The following is a 24,694-nucleotide window of genomic DNA, read 5'->3' as shown; positions in this document are numbered from 1 at the left end:
TCTCCTCAGATCATACAACCTGACTCTTCACTACTGTTTGCTGAGAAATTAAGTTCATAAGAAATTAATTCCTTCATACTTCAGACTTTCTTGTTCTCTTTATTAAAAAACAATTATTTATTGATTTTTATTTTTGGCTGTGCTGGGTCTTCATTGCTGCTCGGGATTTTCCCAGTTACAGTGAGCGGGGCCTACTGTCTCCTTTGCACAGGCTTCTCATTGCGGTGGCTTCTCTTGCTGTGGCTCAGTAGTCGTGGCTCCCCAGCTCTGGAGCACAGACTCAACAGTTGTGGCACGTGGACTTAGCTGCTGTAGGGCATGTGGGAGCTTCCCAGACCAGGGATGGAACTCTGTCTCCTGCATTGGCAGGCAGATTCTTTACCACTGAGCCACCAGGGCAGCCCTCCTATTTCTTTAAATATGTTCCATCAGGGCTCTTTCTCTCCTCCTCCCCTTCCTCATGATTCTTTTCTTTCTTATTTCCTCTCTCCTTTTTCTTCAGTCTGTGCCTCTTGAGTAGCAGGCTGTAAACCACTCAGATCTTTTATTCTTCAGTGGAAACAGCTCTCAAGCACAAACTTCCCCCTTGTTAATGCCGTATGTTGTTGTTTCTTCGCTAAGTCATGTCTGACTCTTGCAACCCCATGGACTGGGGCCCACCTGGCTCCTCTACTCATGGGATATTCCAGGCAAGAATACTGGAGTGGGTTGCCATTTCCTTCTCAAGGGGATCTTTCTGACCCAGGGATCGAACCTGGGTCTCCTGCATTGGCTGCTGCTAAGTTGGTTCAGTCAGGTCCGACTCCATAGATGTGTGCGACCCCATAGACGGCAGCCCACCAGGCTTCCCCGTCCCTGGGATTCTCCAGGCAAGAACACTGGAGTGGGTTGCCATTTCCTTCTCCAACGCATCAAAGTGAAAAGTGAAAGTGAAGTCGCTCAGTCGTGTCGGACTCCTAGCGACCCCATAAACTGCAGCCTACCAGGCTTCTCTGTCCATGGGATTTTCCAGACAAGAGCGGATTCTTTACCACTGAGCCACCTGGGAAGCCCTAATGTCTTATGGTGCTCCAAAAAAAGTAATTCACATATACAATCTCTATGCTCTTACCTCTTCAGCACACTATATTCAAACCCTGTTTCCATGACCCCGATATGAATTGGTGTATATGTGTTAGTGATGTTTCAATTTTTATTTTAAATAGGTAACCTTACTTAAAATGATGCATTTGGCCACCTGATAGATAAATCTCTGTTGTTGTTCACTCACTCAGTCATGTCCGACTCTTTGAGACTCCATGGACTGCAGCAAGTCAGACTTCCTTGTTCTTAACTATCTCCCAGAGTTTGCTCAAACTCATGTCCATCGAGTCAATGATACCATCCAATCACCTCATCCTCTGTTGCCCCCCTTACCCCCTACCTTCAGTCATTCCCAGCATCAGGGTCTTTTCCAATGAGTCAGCTGTTCACATCAGGTGGCCCAAGTATTGGAGCTTCAGCTTTAGCATGAGGCCTTCCAATGACTATTTTGGGTTGATTTCTTTTAGGATTGACTGATTTGATCTCCTTGCAATCCAAGGGACTCTCAAGAGTCTTCTCTAGCAACCAGTTCAAAAGCATCAATTCTTTGGCTCTCAGCTTTCTTTATGGTCCAACTCGCACATCCAGAAAAGCCTGACTACTGGAAAAGCCATAGCTTTGACTATACAGACCTTTGTTGGCAAATCGATGCCCCTGCCTTTAATATGCTGTCTAGGTTGATCATAGCTTTTCTTCCAAGGAGCAAGTGTCTTTTAATTTCATGGTTGCAGTCACCATCTGCCGTAGTTTTGGAGGTCAAGAAAATAAAGTCTGTCACTGTTTCCATTGTTTCCCCATCTATTTGCCATGAAGTGATGGAACCGGATGCCATGATCTTAGTTTTTGAATGTTGAGTTTTAAGCCAGCTTTTTCACTCTCTTTCACCTTCATCAAGAGGCTCTTTAGTTCCTCTTTGCTTTCTGCTGTTAGCGTGGTATCTGCATATTTGATGTTACTGATATTTCTCCCAGCAATCTTGATTCCAGTTAGTGTTCCATCCAGCCTGGCATTTCACATGATGTGCAATGCATAGAAGTTAAACAAGTAGGGTGACAATATTTAACCTTGATATACTCCTTTCCCAATAGAACTGGTCTATTGCTCCATGTCCGGTTCTAATTGCTGCTTCTTGACCTGCATGCAAATTTCTCAGAAAGCTGGTAAGGTGGTCTGGTATTCCCATCTCTTTAAGAATTTTCCAGAGTTTGTTGTCATCTACAGAGTCAAAGGCTGTAGCATAGTCAATGAAGTAGAAGTAGGTTCTTTTTTAAAATTCGCTTGCTGCTTCTATGAGCCAACAGATGTTGACAATTTGACCTCTGGTTCCTCTGCCTTTTCTGGATCTAGCTTGTACATCTGAAAGTTCTCAGTTGGTGTACTGTTGAAGCCTAGCTTGAAGGATTTTGATCATTACCTTGTTAGCATGTGAAATGAGCACAGTTGTAAGGTAGTTTGAATATTCTTTGGGATTGGAATGAAAATTGACATTTTCCAGTCTATGGCTACTGCTAAGGTTTCTAAATTTGCTGGCATGTTGAGTGCAGCATTTTAACAGCATCATCGTTTAGGATTTCAAATAGCTCAGTGGGAATTCCATCATCTCCACTAGCTTTGTTCATAGTGATGCTTCCTAAGGCCCACCCACTTGACTTCACACTCCAGGATGTCTGGCTCTAGGTGAGTGATCATGCCATCATGGCTATCTGGGTCATAAAGATCTTTTTTGTATAGTTCTGTATATTCTTGCCACCTCTTCTTAATATCCCATTTCTGTTATATCCATACTGTTTCTGTCCTTTATTGTGCCCACCTTTGCATGAAATGTTCCCTTGCTGCTGCTGCTGCTGCTAAGTCGCTTCAGTCATGTCCAACTCTGTGCAACCCCAGAGATGGCAGCCCACCAGGATCCCCCATCCCTGGGATTCTCCAGGCAAGAACACTGGAGTGGGTTGCCATTTCCTTCTCCAATGAACGAAAGTGAAAAGCGAAAGTGAAGTCGCTTAGTTGTGTCCGACTCCTAGCGACCCCATGGACTGCAGCCTACCAGGCTCCTCCGTCCATGGGTTTTCCAGGCAAGAGTACTGGAGTGGGGTGCCATTGCCTTCTCCAAATGTTACCTTGGTATCTCTAATTTTCTTGATGAGATCTCTAGTCTTTCCCATTCTATTGTTTTCCTATATTTCTTTGCATTGTTCTCTTAAGAAGTCTTAAAAGATGTCTGGCTCTCCAAGAAACCCTCTAATGTCTTGACTTCCATAGGGTGGTTCCTTTCTGGCTCATTGAACCTCTGTGCATGTCTTCATAATCTGAATTGCTGGATTTATTTCCTCTAGCCACCTTGTAAGATCCCCCAGTACATTGATCTAAGCCTTCTCTTTTCACTTTGCAACTTCTCCTGAACTATCTTTGTATACGCTAGCCATTTTAACCACAAAGTGGAATTTGCACTACTGTGATACTCCCAAGTGCACATTTCTAACGTTAATTTTCTCCTGAACTCCCAATTATATATCCAGCTGCCCAGTATACAGCCATATCTTGACATTCCATGGATATTTTAGGTGACATTCCATGGATTTTTTAGACAGATCTAAAAATAAATTCAGTATTATATGCCCTGTCTGTGACTCCACCTGTATTTCTGTTTCAATTCATGGTGTTCTCACCAGTTCATCCAGTCACCTGATCCATAAACATGGAAATCATCCTCTCTGACTCTACTTTTTTTCCCCCCCAATTTCTTTTAAATCGGAGGATAATTGCTTCACAATATTGTGTTGGTTTCAGCTGTATAACAATGTGAATCAGCCATAAGCATACATATATCCCCTCTCTTTTGAACCTCCCTCCCATCTCCCCCCCTGCCGCCCCCGCCCCATCCCACCCCCTAGGTCATCACAGAGTGCCGGGCTGGGCTCCTTGTGTTATAGAGAAGCTTCCTACTAGCTTTCTATTTTATGCAGAGTAATGTATACTCTTGCCTGGAAAATCCCATGGACGGAGGAGCCTGGTGGGCTGCAGTCCATGGGGTCGCTAGGAGTTGGACACGACTGAGCGACTTCACTTTGACTTTTCACTTTCATGAATTGGAGGAGGAAATGGCAACCCACTCCAGTGTTCTTGCCTGGAGAATCCCATGGACAGAGGAGCCTGGTGGACTGCTGTCTATGGGGTCACACAGAGTCGGACACGACTAAAGCGACTTAGCAGCAGCAGTAGCAGCAGCAATGTATAAATATCAATGTTACTCTCTCAATTCGTCCCACCCACTCCTTCCCCTGCTGTGTCTACAGGTCCATTCTCTGTGGTTTTATTTCTGTCCTGCAAATGGGTTCATCAGTACCACCTTTTTAGATTTCTTATATATGAGTTAATATATGATAGCTCTTTTTCTCTTCTGACTTACTTCATTCTGTATAACAGGCTCTGGGTTCATCCACCTCACTAATGAATGAGTGACTCACATTTGTTAGAGTCATTTGTCATTAATTTGTCATTTCTCTTAAACTTTAGATTTGAGTAATACTGAATGATCTATAATCCCAAGAACAGATGATTTATCCATCATCTGCTCTGTTTGAAAACATGCCTTCTCATCTTCAAATTGCCAACTAGAAATGTCACTTTCAGACCCTATTACTGGCCCCAACAGTCATGTTTCTATGACCATTTCCCTTTAATCCTCTAGAATAACAGGCAGAATTAACCACTCCTTCCTCTCCTAGTTATTAAGCTTACTGTGCCATGCTAAGTCACTTTAGTAGTGTCCAACTCTTTGTGACCACATGGACTGCAACCCTCCAGGCTCCTCTGTCCATGGGAATTCTCCAGACAAGAATACTGGAGTGGGTTGCCATGCCTTTCTCCAAGGGATCTGCCCAACCCAGGGATCAAACCCACGTCTCCTGCGGCTCCTGCATTGTAGGCAGATTCTTTACCACTGAGCCCCCGGGGGAGCCCTTTCTTAAGCTTACACACATCCATAATCAAACATATTATACTGCATGGTTACGTCTGATGACACTTGACTTATCCCTTAGGAGTCACGTGCTCCTAACTGCAAGCACCGCATTTTAGTCACCTGTGTATCTGTACTGCCTCACATTGGATTCAGTGAATTCTCAGTATTTGTTGAATAGAATTGATCTGAATTCTGCCTTAAGACTGAAATCTGAAAGTAGCAATGAGGCTGCTTCACAAAAAGGTGTAAAATACTGAGACATTTGAATTTTCTGAATGCAGAGAGAACTCCCTGGTCACTATAGTCCTTGGATGGAAATTGCCAACAGACTTCCCCAGTTGATTGAGAGCCGCCAGCTTCGAGCTCAAGTAAATGAGGTACAACATCTTGTGTTCTTCTCCTTGACCCTTTCTCACTACCCTATTTTCATCCTCTCACCACTTTCCTTTCTCAACATTGTAGACATGGGTCAGCTGACCACTCACTATGGTGACTTTATCCACAGAGCTAAAACAATCTCACCCTTGGTGATGAGTGGAATAACACTTGCTTCTGGTATGATGTGTGTTTCCCTAAAATTTCCAGAGCCTACACAGAAAAATTCCTGGACTATATTATATTAAGCACTCAACAAATATTTGTTCTTTAAATAAAGAAGGCAATCTGGTTGAGAATTGTCAGGAAATTGATGGATAAGATGTAGCTGGGTCAGAATAGGCATGGAATTCTCAGTGTCCTCATGCCAAGCCCCATGGTCAGGGTTCCTCTCCCTCTGCATGAAGTCACACTGATTTATTGTTGGAGTCCTATAAAAGAGTTGAGCCAAGAGACTTTCTCAGTTATATAGCCAGTGTTAGCAGATTCTTCAGAAATCATTGATAAGCCTTAATCAGGAAGGAATAACAACGAAACTAGGGGACTTACTGGAGAAGGCAATGGCAACCCACTCCAGTACTCTTGCCTGGAAAATCGCATGGATGGAGGAGCCTGGTAGGCTGCAGTCCATGAGGTCGCTAAGAGTTGGACACGACTGGGTGACTTCACTTTCACTTTTCACTTTCATGCATTGGAGGAGGAAATGGCAACCCACTCCAGTGTTCTTGCCTGGAGAATCCCAGGGACGATGGGGCCTGGTGGGCTGCCATCTATGGGGTCGCACAGAGTCAGACATGACTAAAGCGACTTAGCAGCAGTTAGCAGCAGGGGACTTACAGAGGAATATAGGACTATTTATCTATGATAATAAGTACTAAAAGGTAATTTAACACCTATTTGAACAGCTAACATTTTTTAAAAATCTGGAGATAGCAAACACTGGTGATGATATATGCAAAGAGACTCTCATTCACATTGCTGATGGGAATGCAAAATATCACAGCTACCCTGGAAGAAGGCCTGCAAAATATCACAACTACCCTGGCAGGTTCTTTAAAAAAAAAAAAAGAAACTTATAATTTTGTGTTAGGGTATGGCTCTCATGGCTCAGAAAGACCTTTGCCTGCAATGGGGGAGACCGAGGCTTTATCCCTGGGTTGGGAAGAGCCCCTGGAGAAAGGAATAGCTACCCACTCCCAGTATTCTTGCCTAGAGAATTATATGGACAGAGGAGCCTGGCAGGCTACAGTCCAAGGAGTCTCAAAGAGTCAGACACAACTGAGCGACTAACACTTTCACTTTCACTCATAGCCAATTAACAATGTTATGATAGTTTGCAGTAAACAGGGAAGAGACTTAACCATACACATACATGTGTCCATTCCCAAACTCCCCTTCCATCCAGGTTGCAGATTCAAATCAAGAATTACCATATGACCCAGCAATCACATTACTAAATATTTACCCAAGTAAACCAAAATTTTGTGTTCATGCAAAAGCTGATGTGTAAGTGATTATCTAAACCAGAAACCACCAAGATGTCCCTCAACAGGAGAATTTTAAACTGAGTACAAAGGCCTGAACATTTGTGTGGTTCCCAAATTCATACATTGAAATCCTAATCCCCAATGTGATGGTGTTAGGAGGCAGAGCCTGTGGAGGTGATTAGTCAGAGATCTCCTGAGAAAGACTCTTTTTTTTTTTTTCTATCTGTGTAGAAAGAGACTTATTAGGAGGGATTGACTCACATGATTACCTAGGCTGAGAAGTCCCACAATCTGCCACCTGCTAGTTGGAGGAGGCCCAGGAAAGCTGAGAACCCAGGGAGCCGGTGGTGCAAGTTCCGGTCTGAGTCTGAAGATCTAAGAACTAGGAGTGCTAATGCTGGGGGTCAGGGGAAGTAGCTGTCCCAGCTTAAACAGAGCAATGTCACCCTTTCTCCACTATTTTGTTCTATTCAGGCCCTAAACGGAGCAGTGATTCCACCTGAGCTGGTGGAATCCACCTGAGCTGAGGTTCCTTACTCAGTCTCCACATCTCTTCCAGAACCTCTTCCAGAATCTCTCAGAGACACACCCCAAAATGTTTACCAGCCATCTGGGCTTCTCTTAGCCTAGTCAAACTAATGCATCAAATCAACCATCACCCAAGGTAATCAGATCATGAGAGAAGAAGGGGATAGTTATAAATAGGATGAGTGCCCTTATCAAAGTGATCCCAGGGCTCTATGACACTCTGTTGCTGTCATGGGAAGATACAGCAAGAAGACAGCAAGATGGTTCTCAATAGAACCCAATCATGCTGGCACCCTGATCTTGGACTGCCAGCTTCCAAAATCAAAGTAATTAAATTTCCATTGTTCATAAGCCATCTAGCCTGTGGTACTTTGTTACAGCAGTCTGGAAGACATTGAGTTGTCTTCATATGATGGAATGCTATTCAGCGACGAAAATGAATAAGCTATTGGTTTATTCAACAATATGGATAAACTTTATGTACATTTTGCTAAATGAAACATGTCACAACCAAAAGGTTACACATCCCAATTCCATTCATGTGACATTGCAGAGAAGGTGAACACTATAAGGACAGAACACAGGTCAATGGTGATGAGGGACTGAGGAGGAATGATTACTAAAGGAGGATTTTAGGATAACATAACCGTTATCTATGGTGTTCTGGTGGTTGATATGTGATTCTATGCATTTGTGAAACCCATAGAATTGTATATCACATAGTGAAGTGTCTGCAAATTTTAAAATATTAACCAGAATGTTGGGAGATGCTGGAATGGAATGCAGACAATAACACCTAGGTGAATCTAGCTGTCCTACAGATGCGTGACATCATTTTAGGGAAGAGGGTAGGGAAAAGGAGGTGACCTAGGTTACTCAGGAAAGTGATGCTGTGACTGGTGCTGGATTAAAAAAGAACCATTTGTAATCACTGCGCTCAAGTTGGTGAATTTGTTTTGCAAAGCAGTACAGTTGAACAATTCTGAAACTGCTGTGTGTGTGTGTGTGTACACACACACTAGGCTGAGCAAATAAACAAATGAATTGTGGATGATATTTCACTGTCAGAGATGCAAGTTATACATTAGCAAGGGAGGAAAATAAGATCAACCTGTGACACCAGGTTAGAGTTGGAGACATCTGGTATGTTTAGCATTTTAGCATCATTTATGTGGGTTCTTTGGAGAAGGAAATGGCAACCCACTCCCGTATTGTTGCCTGGAGAATCCCACTGACAGAGGAACCTGGCAGGCTACAGTCCATGGGGTCGCACGCATCGGACATGACTCAGCGACTAAACCACCATCACCATGTGGGTTCTTTACCACTAGTGCCGCCTGGGACGCCCTTATATATACACACATGCACACTGATACATAGATGGACAAATAAATTTATGTGGATAAACAGTGTATATAATAGGTGTACGGGCTTGCCAGGTAGCTCAGTGGTAAAGAATCTTCCTGTCAAGCAGGAGATGCGAGTTCTATCCCTAGGTAAGGAAATACCCTGGAGAACGAAATGGCAGCCCACTTCAGTATTCTTGCCTGGGAAATCCCATCGACAAAGGATCTTGCAGGGCTATAGTCCATGGGATTGCAAAAGAGTTGGACACGGTTTAGGGACTAAACAACAGCGGCAGCATAACAGGTGTACACACACACAACTTGCTGCTTATTCATCCAGTCGTGTCAGACTCTTTGCAACCACGTGGACTGTAGCCCGCAAGGTTCCTCTGTCCATTGGATTCTCTAGGCAAGAATCCTGGAGTGGATTCCTATGCCCTCCTCCAAGGGATCTTCCCCACCCAGGGATGGAACCCAGGTCTCCTGCATTGCAGGCAGATTCTTTACTCCTGAGCCACCAGGGGACACCCCCACCCCCATACACATGCACTATTCCCTAACTTTGCCCACTGTGAGGATCTAGAAACTGTGGCATTCCAGTAGCAAAGAGCAAACCCAGTGCCCATTTATTTGAACTCTTTTCCAATCAACGGAAGTAGGGCTCCTTGGAGAAAGAGTTGATTATAAATCCTGAGCTAGGAAAAACAGAAGGTGACCCCAGAACACCTTGGGACTTTATTCCTTTACCTTGAGGCTGCAGGATAGGTAGCCAGTAGCCACTCATGGCCACTGAGCCTTTGAAATATGACTGGGACAAATTAACATGTCAGATATCCATTGGATTTTGAAGACTTACTATAAAAGGAGAGTGTAAAATATCTCAATATTTTTAATATTGATCGTGTGTTAACATTTTGCATATATTAACCTTGATAAAATGTTATTAAAACTAATTCCACTTTAGTGGTTTTTTTTTTGTTTTTTCTTTCCTATTTTTAAAATGTGGCTGATAGAAAATGTAAAATGACACATATGGCTTTCAGATTTCCATCTGGCACAGGGCGGTGGCCAGCAGAACTGAACTGGAACCCTGGCTCAGTCCCTCCTGGCTCTGTAACCTTGGGCGAATATCTTACCCTCGCTGATCCTCAGTTCTGGCCTATGGGTCTTGGGAGAAAATGGGATACCAACCTGAGTGAGAAGCCTTTAGCATCAAGGCTTGGACAGTTTAGTAACTGCCTTAGCATTAAGTACTGAATAAATAACTGTGGTTGTAATTTTCAGGCTGGTTCTTGTTAAAATGCAATATCTCAGTGGTCCCCCCAACCCCGCCTTTCCCCTTTTCCCTCCCTACCCCGCCCACACCCCCCTAATGCACAGAACTTTCAAGATTGTATCTCAGCCAATTTTTAGGGTGAAATGTGGAATCTGGTACAAAGCAGAAGACAGGGAAAGGCTGCCCCTAGCAGACCGTGGAGAACAGAGTCCCATCCTGGGGGCAGAAGCTTCTGCGAGGCGGTGGGCGATAGGACCCCTGGTCCCATCCCACTCCTCTCTCAAAGAATACATGCCACGTCCACCGCCACCCTTCTGGCGCTTGGGATCCCAGAGGGGGCACCTGGAAGGATATAGATCTGACTGTATCTAGAACTAGGGGCAGGATTGGGGGGACCGAGGAAACCCAGCAGGGATGTGCAGGGAAATTAGAGCTCAGAGGCTGTTGGTGTCCACCGAAAAAGGCAGGACTGGCCAGAACTAAACCGAGAAACTGGTACTGTTTGCACAGGCAGGGCTGTCAGTGATAACATATTTGTGTACAGGGTGTTGATTTCAACAGCAACATGGCCTTCACACTTCCCTATGACTCATCTTGAAGAGGAAGCTGGTGGAGAAGTGGAAAGACCCACCCAGGGTCACCTGGAGGGTTAGGACAAGGACCGAACAGCCTTTGGGCTCCCGCAACCACCTCCTGGGAGGGAATTTGTTGGGTGGATTCCTAATTCCGTTGGGCTCCATTTACCTTTTCATCTAGGAATTACACCGAGAGAGTCACGCCCACAGCAGCTGGGCTGTTAACGGTACAATGGTACCCATTAAGCAGAAGGTGTTTGATAAGGCAGGATTGTAAAAGTTGCCCTGGGAGACTCCACATTTGATACATGATGTCAGTCTTGGGACTACTTTATTCTGTTTATAGAACACGCCAATCAAGCTGCCACTTCAGTAATGGTGACCAGTGTCCAGGCATTACCATGGGGACAATTTGGGGGCTTGCATGGGATGTAGGTATTGGTATTTCATGAACAATATAATGTGAAAGACCTCTCTTACTGCAGTATCCTAAGATCAGGGCAGAAATGAGTGTGTGAGGATCACCTTAACTAAAAGATAACCTACCAGTTACACCCAAAGGACCCTTCAAGCCACAAAACTCCCACGGCCATTCAGTTCAGTTCAGTTCAGTTCAGTCGCTCAGTCGATTCCGATTCTTTGCGACCCCATGAATCACAGCACGCCAGGCCTCCCTGTCCATCACCAACTCCCAGAGTTCACCCAGACTCACGTCCATCAAGTCAGTGATGCCATCCAGCCATCTCATCCTCTGTCATCCCCTTCTCCTCCTGCCCCCAATCCCTCCCAGCATCAGAATCTTTTCCAATGAGTCAACTCTTCATATTAGGTGGCCAAAGTACTGGAGTTTCGGCTTCAGCATCATTCCTTCCAAAGAAATCCCAGGGCTGGTCTCCTTCAGAATGGACTGGTTGGATCTCCTTGCAGTCCAAGGGACTCTCAAGAGTCTTCTCCAACACCACAGTTCAAAAGCATCAATTTTTTGGCACTCAGCTTTCTTCACAGTCCAACTCTTACATCCATACATGACCACAGGAAAAACCATAGCCTTGACTAGACAGACCTTTGTTGGCAAAGTAATGTCTCTGCTTTTGAATATGCTATCTAGGTTGGTCATAACTTTCCTTCCAAGGAGTAAGCGGCTTTTAATTTCATGGCTGCAGTCACCAACTGCAGTGATTTTGGAGCCCCCAAAAATAAAGTCTGACACTGTTTCCACTCTTTCCCCATCTATTTCCCATGAAGTGATGGGACCGGATGTCATGATCTTCATTTTCTGAATGTTGAGCTTTAAGCCAACTTTTTCACTCTCCACTTTCACTTTCATCAAGAGGCTTTTGAGTTCCTCTTCACTTTCTGCCATAAGGGTGGTGTCATCTGCATATCTGACGTTGTTGATATTTCTCCCGGCAATCTTGATTCCAGCTTGTGCTTCTTCCAGTCCAGCATTTCTTATGATGTACTCTGCATAGAAGTTAAATAAGCAGGGTGACAATATACAGCCTTGATGTACTCCTTTTCCTATTTGGAACCAGTTGCAACTGGTAACCTCTGGACATTTCTCCTGAACAGATGCCGCTCTTGAACTGCCAGTTCCTCACAGGTTACCGAGAGTGGCGCCTGGCACGCCTAGTCCTGAGCTTTATCACCATGGGGTATGTCTGGCAGGATGGAGAGACACAGCCCAAAGAGGTAGGGACAAAGGGACTCCTGTCTTGTCATATGGCAGGTTCCCTGTACCTGGAGAACACTCTACACTGTTTTCCTGGTAAATGGGTCCTTTCATGTTCTTCCCTTTGGGTCTGAGATGAAGGAAGCACAAAGGCTTCCCAGGTGGGTCAGTGGTAAATAATCTGCCTGCAATACAGGAGAGATGAGTTCAATCCCTGGGTCGGGAGGATCTCCTGGAGAAGGAAATGGCAACCCACTCCAGTATTTTTGCCTGAGAAAGCCCAGGAAAGAGGAGACTTGGGGCCTACAGTCCATGGGGGTCTCAAAGAGTCAGATATGACTTAGCTATTACCCAAGAGCAGCAGTAAAATGAAGTGCAAAAGGCCCATTTAAATGAAAGACCATTTCTCCCCACCTGGCCAGGCAGTTAATTTTCTTTCGAACTGGGAGCCCTTTCATTTGTTTTTGAATTTTCTTTTTATTTTTCTTTCTGACACTCACCTTCTTCTAGGAATTTTAAACTGTTGCATCTGAAGGCAAGTCATAAGATATTAGGAAACACTGAATGACTTCCATTTTACAGCATTTTGTGCTCTTACACACATCAGTAACCACAGTGTTCACAATCTCATACACTAAGTATAGCAATGCTGTACCCATTTTACAGACAGCCAGGGACTACAGAAGTTAAGTTTCTGGCCCAAGGCTAGGTAGCAAGTTTGTGGAAAATCCAGGGTCACAACCCAGACCTTCTGATTTCCCTAATGCAGCCTTCATTCCCCAGAGACACACATTACCATTTATAACACTATGCTTATTTTTTTGATGTTGCTTGTTATCTACCAAATGCTGGTCTGTCTCTTAAAATTTCATGCAAATCTCTTCTGACTCCTTGCATAACTTTTTACAGTTTTTATCTGAATCTCAGAACATGAAGTCTTTGAGTTTCACTTACCTCAGTATAAATTACTATTGGTTTCACTTTTTTATAAATGGACCTTTTACAGAAATCAGGATGTTACCCTTGTTTTGCTTCTCGAAGCTTGAGTGAGCCACCTGTTCTTACTTTGTTTGCCTAGGTTTATTCTACCATTTGTATCTCAAGTAAATAGAGGAGACTCCCAGTGATGAAAGCAAAGCAAAGCAAAGTGAGCTAGGAGACAGGAAGTAAGCAGAGAGGGGCTGCAGGCTGTTTTAATGTCAGGATGTCTAACTTCAAAGAGTCATGTGTCTGATGTTGGAAAGTTTGAAGTCTAGGCACACATGATGGAACACCCCAATGGATTTTTCCTCCTCTTTCTGTTCTCCAGACCAGCATCCTCAACTGTGGAAGGGATGAAGTAGGTGACAAGGGAGGAAGACACCAGCTTCTGGTGTGTCTATGACCTACGCCCATTCCCACATGCAACCTCAAACCATCTCTACTTTCCCTGTATTTCCTCCTTTAACTTTTTAAACTTTTCTTACTATAGAGACACCTCATTTCTGCACTGTCTGTCCCTCCCTTCTCCTGCCCTCCACCTTTCCCAGCATCAGGGTCTTTTCCAGTGAGTCAGTTCTTCACATCAGGTGGCCAAAGGACTGCTTCAGCTTTAGCATCAGTCCTTCCAATGAATATTCAGGACTGATTTCCTTTAGGATGGACTGGTTGGATCTCCTTGCAGTCCAAGGGACTCTCAAGAGTATTCTCCAGCACCACAGTTCGAAAGCATCTTCAGTGCTCAGCCTTCTTTATGGTCCAACTTTCACACCCATATATGACTACTGAAAAATCATAACTTTGACTATATGGACCTTTGTCTCAGGTTTTTAATATGCTGTCTACCCCTGTCATAGCTTTCGTTCCAAGGAGCAAATGTCTTTTTAATTTGTGGCTGCAGCCACTGCAGTGATTTTGGAGCCCAAGAAAATAAAATCTGTCACTGCTTCCACTTTTTCCCCATCTATTTGCCATGAAGTGATGGGACCAGATGTCATGAGCCTAGTTTTATGAATGCTGAGTTTTAAGCCAGCTCTCTTTCATCCTCATCAAGAGGCTCTTTGGCTCCTCTCTACTTTCTGTGAATATATATTTTTACGTTAAGGGGGAGGGAAGTTGGAAGTGGGAAAGAGGAGGCATAAGAATTCTTTTGGATCTATTTAGCCTTGTTGATGGTTAGAGCCCCCCACTCCCATCCCCATGGGTCCTGGTAATTTTTCTGGATATTTGGACAAATAGAGTTCTTTAGAGTGGCCCTCAGATTACTCAGGGATTGAATGGGGACTGTCCTAAGGTGATTTAGTTGAAGTTGCTATTGGGTATGATAAAATGTTCTAGTCTTCCCATCCATCTCTCTGAGAAAAGGACACACGCACACACATATATATACAAACATATACACATATTTGTTCCTAAAACTAAGACTGTACACAAAACACTTGTATGCAGATATCTACATTATGTATCTGGATATATATAAATACATATATATACAGAGAGAGAGGGGGATATTTTCCCACTGCTCATGAACTCAATCCCCACTTACGCCTCAACATTTGTTCATGCTCTGCATTGTACAATTTTCAGAGATGATTTTATACTATATACATACATGCATGTTCCAATTTTGTACTTTTCACATATATTTCAGACCATACTCATAAATAATACATCCACTAGGTTGTTAAAGAATAAATATGAGAGTGAATTGTGTGTTATATTTGTATTAATTATACGGATATATGTTAATTAATTATATACATTAATTACATGGATTAATTATATGGATCACTCATATAATTTCCATTTTTATTCTCAGGTTGTTTCTTTACCACACGATTTTTAGGAATTAAAAACAGATTGACATAGCTGCTCAGTCATGTCCAACTCTTTGAGACTCCATGAACTGGGGCTTTGTCAGGCTCCTCTGTCCCGGGGATGCTCTGGGCAAGGATACTGGAGTGAGTTGCCATGCCCTCCTCCAGGGGATCTTCCTGACCCAGGGATGGAACCCACATCTCTTATGCCTCCTGCATTGGCAGGCAGGCTCTTTACTGCTAGTGCCACCTGGGAAGCTCATACACTATTGATACCATGTATAAAATAGATAACAAATGAGAACCTATTATATAGCACAGGGAACTCTACTCAGTGCTCTGTGGTGACCTAAAAAAAATCCAAAAAAGAGGGGATGCATGTATACATGTATATGTAGCTGATTCACTTTCCTGTACTAACTACACAGGAGCTAATTATACAGAAACTAACACAGCATTGTAAAACAACTATATGCCAATAAAAAGAAAAGAGACAGACTGCTTCCTCCATTGCATTCTTTCTATAATGTGCTAACTGTCTGCATTTATTTCTGCAAGATTCTGCCAAGAAACCTTGCCCTGCCCTTTGTTGAGGTCTCCAGGAACCTGGGACTCCCTCCTATCCTCGTTCACTCGGACTTGGTGCTGGCCAACTGGACTACTAGGAACCCAGGAGGGTAAGACAGGAGAGGGTGCTTGGGATCTGAACAAATGAAAACCGGCTAAGGGAGAGGTTTGTGATTTCTCTTGCTGCAGGAAAAGTCCAAACTTTGTCAGCTCTTTTGGATGAGGGATGCTCATATTTATTACCTGGGGCCTTCCCTCATGGCTCAGATATTAAAGAATCTGCCTGCAATGTGGGAGACCCAGGTTTGATCCCTGGGTCCAGAAGATCCCCTGGAGAAGGAAATGGCCACCCACTCCAGTATTCTAGCCTAGGAAATTCCATAAACAGAGGAGCCTGGCAGGCTACAATCCATGTGGTCGCAAGGAGTCAGACACGACTGAGCGACTAACACATTTGTGGTGCCAAAGAAGGGGTGAACTTAAACACAAGTTCAAAATTCACAGTTTGCAGGAGTTTCCTCTCCACCCACTCTGAACACACTGGGACAGGTTGTTACAAAGATATAAAAGGAACAAGATAAATTTTCTGGATGGCCACAGGCTCAGTGTTTTGAGTCTGATATATATATTGAGATTTGGCTCACTCTGTTACACCAAGACCTGTAGGGAAGAAAACTTTGCCCTTCTTCACATCTAGGCTCCTTGGCTAGTCTATTCATCAAACTGACACAAGACAGATGAACAGAGGGGGCTTCCCAGATGGTGCTGGCGGTAAAGAACCTGCCTGCCCGTGCAGGAGACATAAGAGATGCGAATTCAGTCCCATGGGTCAGGAAGGTCCCCTGGAGGAGGGCATGGCCACCCACTCCAGTATTCTTGCCTGGAGAATCCCATGGGCAGAGGAGCCTGGTCGGCTATGGTCCATAGGGTTACAAACAGAGAGACATGCCTGAAGCCCTGAATCATTGTCTCTGTTGATAAGACTATCTCTCTACGTCCTGGTACAGGGAGGACGCCCTTCACCTGGAAGATTTACTCCCTCCTTTCAGGGGCACAAAGAGGTCAGCATGTCCTTTTGGCATCTGCTGTTTCTCAAGTACCTTTAATTCAAAATAATCCACCAAAGTGGTATATTTGGGATGGTGTATTCTGCTGCCCTCAGGTCCATAGTCTAGTCACAGCCCCTGACATCCAAACTGTGTAGTGTGTGTGTGTGTCTGCGGTTCATTTGCTCACAAAGGCACATGACTTGTGTACACATGACCCTGGAAGGCATATCAAGTTTGCAAACTGATTTGTTCCTGTCTTTTCTTTTTCTTTTATCAATCACTGAAATTGGACTAGACCCCTGGAAATCAGGTAAGCTATCAGAAATCCTTCACTCACTTTAGTTCAGTTCAGTCACTCTGTTGTATCTGACTCTTTGAGACTCCATACTCACTTTAGATTTTCACTAACTGTAAAAACTTACAATAAAATAAACACACAAAAAAGAAAGCATCCCATATTGCATGCATAATATATAAATTATAGAAATGCACACACACAAAAAAGACTAGAGGAACATATGCCTCAAATCAACAGCCCAAAAGTTAACAATAGTTGTCTCTGCTATGTGTAAATTAAGGAATTAATTTTCTTTGGTACATTTTCCAGTTTGTACATTTAAAAAAAAAAGTAAAAGGCAATGCAAGAAGAGCAAACAAACAAACCACTCCTCACCACCCCCTAAACACCAAAGCTTCACCAGTTCTCTAATTCTCTGTGATTTTTTTCAAGTCTAATGATCTGGTGGTAAAGAACCCGCCTCCAATGCAGTAATGCAGAAGTAAGAGACATGGGTTTGATCCCTGGGCCAGGAAGATGCCCTGGAGGAGCGCATGGCAACCCACTCCATTACTCTTGCCTGGAGAATCCCACAGACAGAGGAGACTGGCAGGCTACAGTCCATGGGGTTGCAGAGTCGGACACAACTGAACTGACTTAGCACACATGCACGCAAAATCTGAAAAAGATCTCTGGTCTCACCATAACTTCTATGAAAGGACAAAGGGCAGGTTGTGGCTGCTACAGCTACAGAATCCCTTTGAAATATTACAGAGACTGGAGCTTGCAGGACAAGTCTGGTTGAGACATTTTTAAACTCCTCTTTCACTAGAGAGCACAGTTAAGCTCTAAGTTGACACTGCCTTTCTAATCAACAAACCTCAGCTCAATAAGGGGTTCAGCATAAAAGCTTTAGCTCGGAAGATGGAGAGATGAAGGGTGAAGACCCCATTTTGCACAGAAATGTGACTCTGCTGAAACTATGGGGGTCCCTGACTTAGTTTTCTTTTGTGTTTTTCATTTTTCTTGTTTTTAAAATGTTAGAGGCAGAGGTGATTTATTGAATGAAGTTTGCATGCTTCATAGACTGGATCCAGCTCTGGGGTATTTGAATCCATGTGATAATAGGTCATTTAAGAATGATCCTCTATTAGTCTTCAGCTTTCACTACTATAATACAGAATTTGGTGGGGGATGCGGGGGGTGGGGGGTGGTGGGGGTGGATACTGATTAGAGAGAGTCCCAGCCTGAGTTATGAAACAGCTCTCAGTTTCATAACAGGTCCAATGACTAAGCAACTGGATGAATTTGGGCAAGTGAGTTTGCTTCTTTGGGCCATATTTTTCTGTCTGTAGAAAAGGGGTGTGGAGTTAGCCATGGCCTGGGCCTTCCAGGTGGCCCAGATGGTAAAGAATCTGCCTGCAGTGTGGCAGACTCAGGTTCAGTTCAGTCCCTGGGTTGGGAAGATCCCCTGGAGAAGGGCACGGCAACCCAATCCAGTATTCTTGCCTGGGAAATCCCATGGACAGTGGAGTCTGGTAGGCCATAGTTCATGGAGTCCCAAAGATTCGGACATGACAGAGCAACTATCATTTTATGTTCCCTGGAGCTCTATGACTCTGTGTTCCTAACAGGAAGGGTGTGTGAAGAATCAGCCCTACTCATCCACTCGTGCTTTAGTGGTTTCCTGAGGTGGAAGTGATGGTCTGGGACCATCAAGGCTGTGCCAGACTTTGGGAGCTCAGCTCAGGTGAACTTGGGCTGGAGCAGATGTTTCCCTTTCCTTCCTGAATGTTGCTGAAGAGATGCTTGTCCTCAGTCATCTTGCAGAGCTGAGAAGGTTGGCTGCTGGTTCCACCTTGGACTAGCAGTTACCTGACTCGAGGCCACCTCTGGGCCCCGCATACTCACCGTGCCCAAACCTCTCTAACCACGTGGTCATCTCTCCTTCCCAAGGAACTTGGACACCATCGTCTCATTCCCTGGGGGAGAAAGCCTGCGTGGTTTTGTACTGGTGACTGTTCTGGTGGAGAAAGCAGCTGTGCCTGGGATTAAGGTATCTTTCCACCCAAAGCACTTTTTTTTTTCCTAAATGAGAGATCTGTCTGAGCTTTCCTTCCCACCCAGACCCTTTCCCTGCAGTGACTGAATCAACATAGACTCCTGTTTTGGTTAGTTAAGCAAAGAGATAGACGTTCTAGCTCCCTTTCCTGAACTACCATAAAGCTTAGAATTGACCACTTGTCCATTAACAAATAAGCATTGTTCTAGGCAATGGGAGATCTGGGGGAATAAGAAAGACATTGCTCTGGCCTCCAACTGAGGCTCAGGATCCAGTGGGGGAAGGTGGGCTGATATAGGGTGTAATGAGAAAAAGAATGCTGAGTTTCATGGAAAGACATCTAAAATCTAATTCAGACTCGACAGGTTGGGCAAAACTCCCCACAGGAAATGACAGATCTGAAAGTTAATCCCTGAGTAATGTAGACACAGAGACAGAGACAGAAAGACAGAGGCTGATCTCTGGCAGAAGGAGACGCCATACAAAGGCTCTGAGTTCAAATGAACCATCCTTGAGAACCAACCAAGACCTACTGTATAGCACAGGGAACTAGATACATGTGTATGTATGGTTGAATCCCTTCGCTGTCCACCTGAAACTATCACAACATTGTTAATTAGCTATACCGTCAATATAAAATGAAAAGTTAAAAAAATTAAAAAAAAAAACTAGCTAAACTAAAAATGTATCATCCTTGAGGTCACTTAGCCCTTTGGGGTTGTAAGCTTGAATCCCTTTAAGGCTCAGGCAGGTCCCAAGAAGGTCAGATGTCCACAAAGCATCCATGTCTTGCCTAGAGATGTTGGAGTTAGGTTTCTGTTTTCACCACCTTCCCTGATAAGCATATTTTGGGTGCCTTCTGTGTCTAGAGTGGGGTGACCAGATTGGGCTACCATTATTACTGCTCCCTCCTTCACTGTAAAACTGTGTGGTCACTTTACTCCTCATCCATGTGTTTATTCTGTGTGTTTATTATGGAAACAAAATAAAATACTGGTAAGGGGTTCAGACAAAGCAGAGGCTGCTAATGAAGGGGGCTCTGGAGCTGAAGCTCCACAGATTCTGATTTTCTGTAAGACAGAGTTGAGGAGTGAAGGTGTCCCAATTCAAGGCATAGAAGTAGGAAGGATGCTCATGTGTGATAACTCCAGAAGAAGGAAGGAGGGAAATGAGGGAGGGAGGCCCTTGAGAGGGACAAGAAGGAGCAGCCAGTGGAAAGATCCAGAAAGACCTAACCAGGTCCATCCAGCTGATGACCAGAGAGACTGTCCTGTCAGGAGGATCTCACGGCCAATCCGGTGAGGAGCGCTCCCCAGGGGAGCAGGCAGAGGGCTGCCCTTCCTGGACTCCCCACCTCAGTGGACCGTAAGTGAATGCTCGTGCACTGAGGGACTGAATCTTGTCTCCAGGCCCTGGTTCAGGCTGTGAATGCCATCTTGCAGCCCAGCCCAGACTCCTTGCTTCAAGCCCTGCAGCAACTGAGGGTCTCCATCCAGGACATCACTGGAGCCTTGGGACAAATGCACGGTACATGCTTCTGATGCCTGAGGGCTGTCCTGGTGGGGAAAAGGGCCTGCAGGCTGGGCAGCATCCGGGGGATGGTGCTGCTGTGTTAGCCTGGTTTTAAGGTAACTGCTGTTCAGACTATTGGAAAATGAGCTCTCGGTTGGCAGGGATATTTTCATGCTTTTGCCCTCCTTTCCATTTACTTGCAATTAGGGTGATTTCCTATTTTCGGCCGTCACGTTTCTGTGTGTTGAGGTCTCATGTGAAGCTTGGGAAGAGGGGAGGGACACACATATGGCTTATACCTGCTTTATCCAGCAATGACCCTGGTCCCAGAGAACATGACTGATCTTGGCTTCTTCAGTTCTTTTCTGTGGCCAGCGAAGGGATAGGTTGTCCTAGGAATGGCCACTTAAAGGTCACACCCTTCGCTAACTGCTTAAGTATTATTCTGGTGATCACATCACTTGGCAATTTCTGGGCAGCTACTCAACTTCCTCTCTCAGGAAAAACTCCAAAACTGAAATGGAAAAGGGCCTGATCTTTTTAATAAAGGAAAAGCAGATGAATATCTGTTACTTCTGCAAAACAAAATAGATTCTAGTAAAAGAGAGTGTTTATAAGAAATGGAGCAGGAGGGAGGGAGCTGGAAACTGGATGGAGCTCAGTTTTATCCTTTCATTAAAAGGATAGATTGTCCTTGCAGACTCTGCGAAATTCATCTGATTACATACTCTTTCATTCAAAGGCCTCTTTTTACATGTCAGAGTCACATCTCCCCATTTCCCTGAATTTTAATTTAATTTTTTTAAGTTGGAAAAAGAAATTTTATTTTTTTATTTTCATTTTTTTTAACTTTACAATACTGTATTGGTTTTGCCATTTTAATTTTAAAGCCCTCCCAATCACATGACTAGGTCTTTTGCCAAACCAGCTCTCCCAGCTTAGTGAGATGGATTTTAGTTTTGCCAAGGTGCCCAGAGTGTGTTACTCAGGATGTCAGGACCACTAGAGAGACGTTGCAGGTGTCCAGATCATATGAATGAGCAGAAGTGAGTGGTTCAGAAGGTCATGGGAGGCCCTCCACCCTGTCACAGGTATGTCCCGGCAAGGTGGCCTTAGCTCTGTCTGGCTCTCACACATTTCCCTAGTTCTCATTCTCCAAGTCACTTCTACAGCCTGGGCCAACCTTTAGCTTTCTTCCTCGTACTCTGCAGGAGGTCTGATGGCCTGGGAAGGTGATGGGATGATTTCTCTTGTGTCACCCCAAGGCAAATTTGCCCACACAGACATCCTATACAGGTGTCTACTATAAAAAGTGACTACTAGTCACTGCAGTAAGAGACATGACCGTCTCCGCCTGCAACTTTCAAAAGCAGCCCCAACAGCATCTTCCACCCTCTATGCTCCTTAACCATGTGGCCTGAATTCTCCTCTCATCAAAGGGTTAAGCCTGTATGTGGGCTTGTGGCATGCCTGTGACCAGTAGAACTCAGCAGAAGTAACACAGCATGACTTCCCAGGCAGGGTGAGAAAATCTGATGCAGTTGCCACAGTGTGCTCTGAGTCACAACGAGAAAAGTCAACTGGGGTCAAGGGCATCAAAGAGGATGTCAGACCACACAGAGAGGCCAAGTATAGGGGCCCCATTGGGCACTTGGCACAGTGGTGAATAAGCCCCTGGGAGAGTCTTAAGTTCCCACTGCCCAGGCACCTTCAGTTCCATCTCCTCAGCTGAGGATCCAAGCACTGTGAAGCAGACAGCCATCTCTGCTGAGTCTGGCCCTGATTCCTGCCCTGCAGGGCCATGCTCACAATACAATGATTATTCTATGCCACTGAGTCTGAGTGGTTTGTTACTTAACCATGGTAACCAGAAAAGTGACGTTATAAAAATGATAGATAATAGGAAGTTCAAGGTATAAGGAATCACATGAATGTTTTAGTCATTGGTTGAATTTCTTTGGGAGTTGAATTTCGTCTGCCTGATAATAGAGCTCAGCTTCACTGCTTTCCTCCCCCAAATGGAGCTTTCCAAGATTCCTTCTTTCTGAGCTCAGCTTTAGCACGAATTGTTTCTTCCTTTTCCCCACAAAGTCCTCCTTTCCAGGAATTTTCTGGTCTGGAGTCATGCCTGAAGGAGTGCCCAAGGCAGAGGAGGTGGCAGGGCCAAGGCAGAGCCTCTTTGCTCTAGGGCTGCAGTTGACATAAGAGAACCACCCTGCGCTGAACTTTGTCACGTAGTCTCAGTCCAGCTCACACAGGATTTCCACTTCACAGTTTTACCCAGTTCTCACTGCTGACTGGAAATCAAACCCAGACAATTCTATTCTCATAGCCTGACTCCCCCCAAAACAGAAGTCCATCACCACATCACACATGTGGATCTTCACACTGCACACCCGCACGACCCGAGTTCATCTCTCCTGTTTTGGTGGTAAACAAGCAAATCAACCAGGTCAGAGCTTTGGGCTCTGTTGGAAGGCTAAACTGTGCTGGGATTTCCAGGCATCCAAAATATGAGTAAGTCTGGATTTCAAGCCTGTGTGATTATTAAGGGCCCTTGTTCTCTGAGTTTATTTTCTCAGAAAAGCTGAGGGATAATTATTCTCTCTGAAAAGCTGTAGAAACTGTTGCCTTGTATTTCCTTCTGACTCAACACCATTTCTGGCTTACCCTTTGTCAATTACAAATTGGCAGTTACCAAGAGCATTGCCAAAGAGTGAACAAAAAAGGCATTTGACATCTGCCTCTATGGAGATTGAACCCCATGCTGCTACAGCTATTGACCTTCAACAACCCCAAAGGGAGTTCAGGGTGGAGTGAGGCACTCTGTGCCCCAGGGAATCTAGTGAGACAGGTCTTTAGATAGTTGGATGTTTTTAGGAACAGATTTTATGATCTAAATCCTTGTATCTCCTCAAAGCTAGTTCAGTTCAGTTCAGTTCAGTCACTCAGTCGTGTCCGACTCTTTGCCACCCCATGAATCGCAGCACGCCAGGCCTCCCTATCCATCACCAACTCCCGGAGTTCACTCAGACTCACGTCCATTGAGTCAGTGATGCCATCCAGCCATCTCATCCTCTGTCGTCCCCTTCTCCTCCTGCCCCCAATCCCTCACAGCATCAGAGTCTTTTCCAATGAGTCAACTCTTTGCATGAGGTGGCCAAAGTACTGGAGTTTCAGCTTTAGCATCATTCTTTCCAAAGAAATCCCAGGGCTGATCTCCTTCAGAATGGACTGGTTGGATCTCCTTGCAGTCCAAGGGACTCTCAAGAGTCTTCTCCAACACTGCAGTTCAAAAGCATCAATTCTTCAGCGCTCAGCCTTCTTCACAGTCCAACTCTCACATCCATACAAGACCACAGGAAAAACCATAGCCTTGACTAGACGGACTTTTGTTGACAAAGTAATGTCTCTGCTTTTCAATATGCTATCTAGGTTGGTCATCGCATATTCTCTCTCATATCTAGAGAAGCACTAAATCCCTTCATGATGACATCAGATCCTCATGACTAACAAAAAACCTTTTGTAAAATGGGTGCTTCATGGCATTGAACTCCCCCTTCACCGAAACCTTATATATTGACTTTCCCCTACTGCCGCTTTGGAGCAGTCTCTCAGGTATCTGAGGTACTGCCTCCCTGGCTGCAGTCCTCATTTTGCCCCAAATAAAACTTAACTCACAACTCTCTAGTTGTACATTTTTTTTTAGTCGACACCTTAGTAGCTGTAGGGATTGTTCTTTTATTAGAGATGAGGGGTCAAAATGTTTGCTTCTGACAGTTTGGTAAGTGTGAAAGCCCTTCACATTACTGATTACTTCTGATTACTTCACTTAGTTTTGTCTAAGATATTTTCCTTCTTAACTTCTGAACTTATTTTTTTAATTTTTATACTTTAAAAATTTACTTAATTTTTAAATTAGAGGATAATTGCCTTAGAGTGTGTTATGTTGGTTTCTGCTGTACAACACCACCAATCATTCATAATTATTTATATATAGATATGGGCTTCCCCGGTGGCTTAACCATAGAGAATCCACCTGCAATGCAGGAGATGTGGGTTCAAACCCTGGGTCAGAAAGATTCCCTGGAGGAGGAAATGGTAAGCTACTCCAGTATTCTTGCCTGGA

General features: G+C 44.4%; 1 protein-coding gene across 1 annotated transcript in view; it reads left to right on the top strand.

The window, feature by feature from the left end:
• The window catches only part of IDO2 (indoleamine 2,3-dioxygenase 2), a 72,383-nt gene that overhangs the window by 24,098 nt on the left and 23,591 nt on the right, over positions 1 to 24,694 (top strand). Inside the window, 5 exon segments of the mRNA XM_055570037.1 lie at positions 5,326 to 5,421; positions 12,204 to 12,323; positions 15,657 to 15,790; positions 18,948 to 19,047; positions 20,463 to 20,580. Coding sequence (XP_055426012.1) covers positions 5,326 to 5,421; positions 12,204 to 12,323; positions 15,657 to 15,790; positions 18,948 to 19,047; positions 20,463 to 20,580 — 568 coding nt within the window.

Source organism: Bubalus kerabau, chromosome 2, assembly GCF_029407905.1.
Source record: "Bubalus kerabau isolate K-KA32 ecotype Philippines breed swamp buffalo chromosome 2, PCC_UOA_SB_1v2, whole genome shotgun sequence".
In the NCBI taxonomy this organism is placed as follows: Eukaryota; Metazoa; Chordata; class Mammalia; order Artiodactyla; family Bovidae; genus Bubalus; species Bubalus kerabau.
Note: the sequence above shows the minus strand (reverse complement) of the source record. Positions and strands in the feature narration are given on the sequence as shown.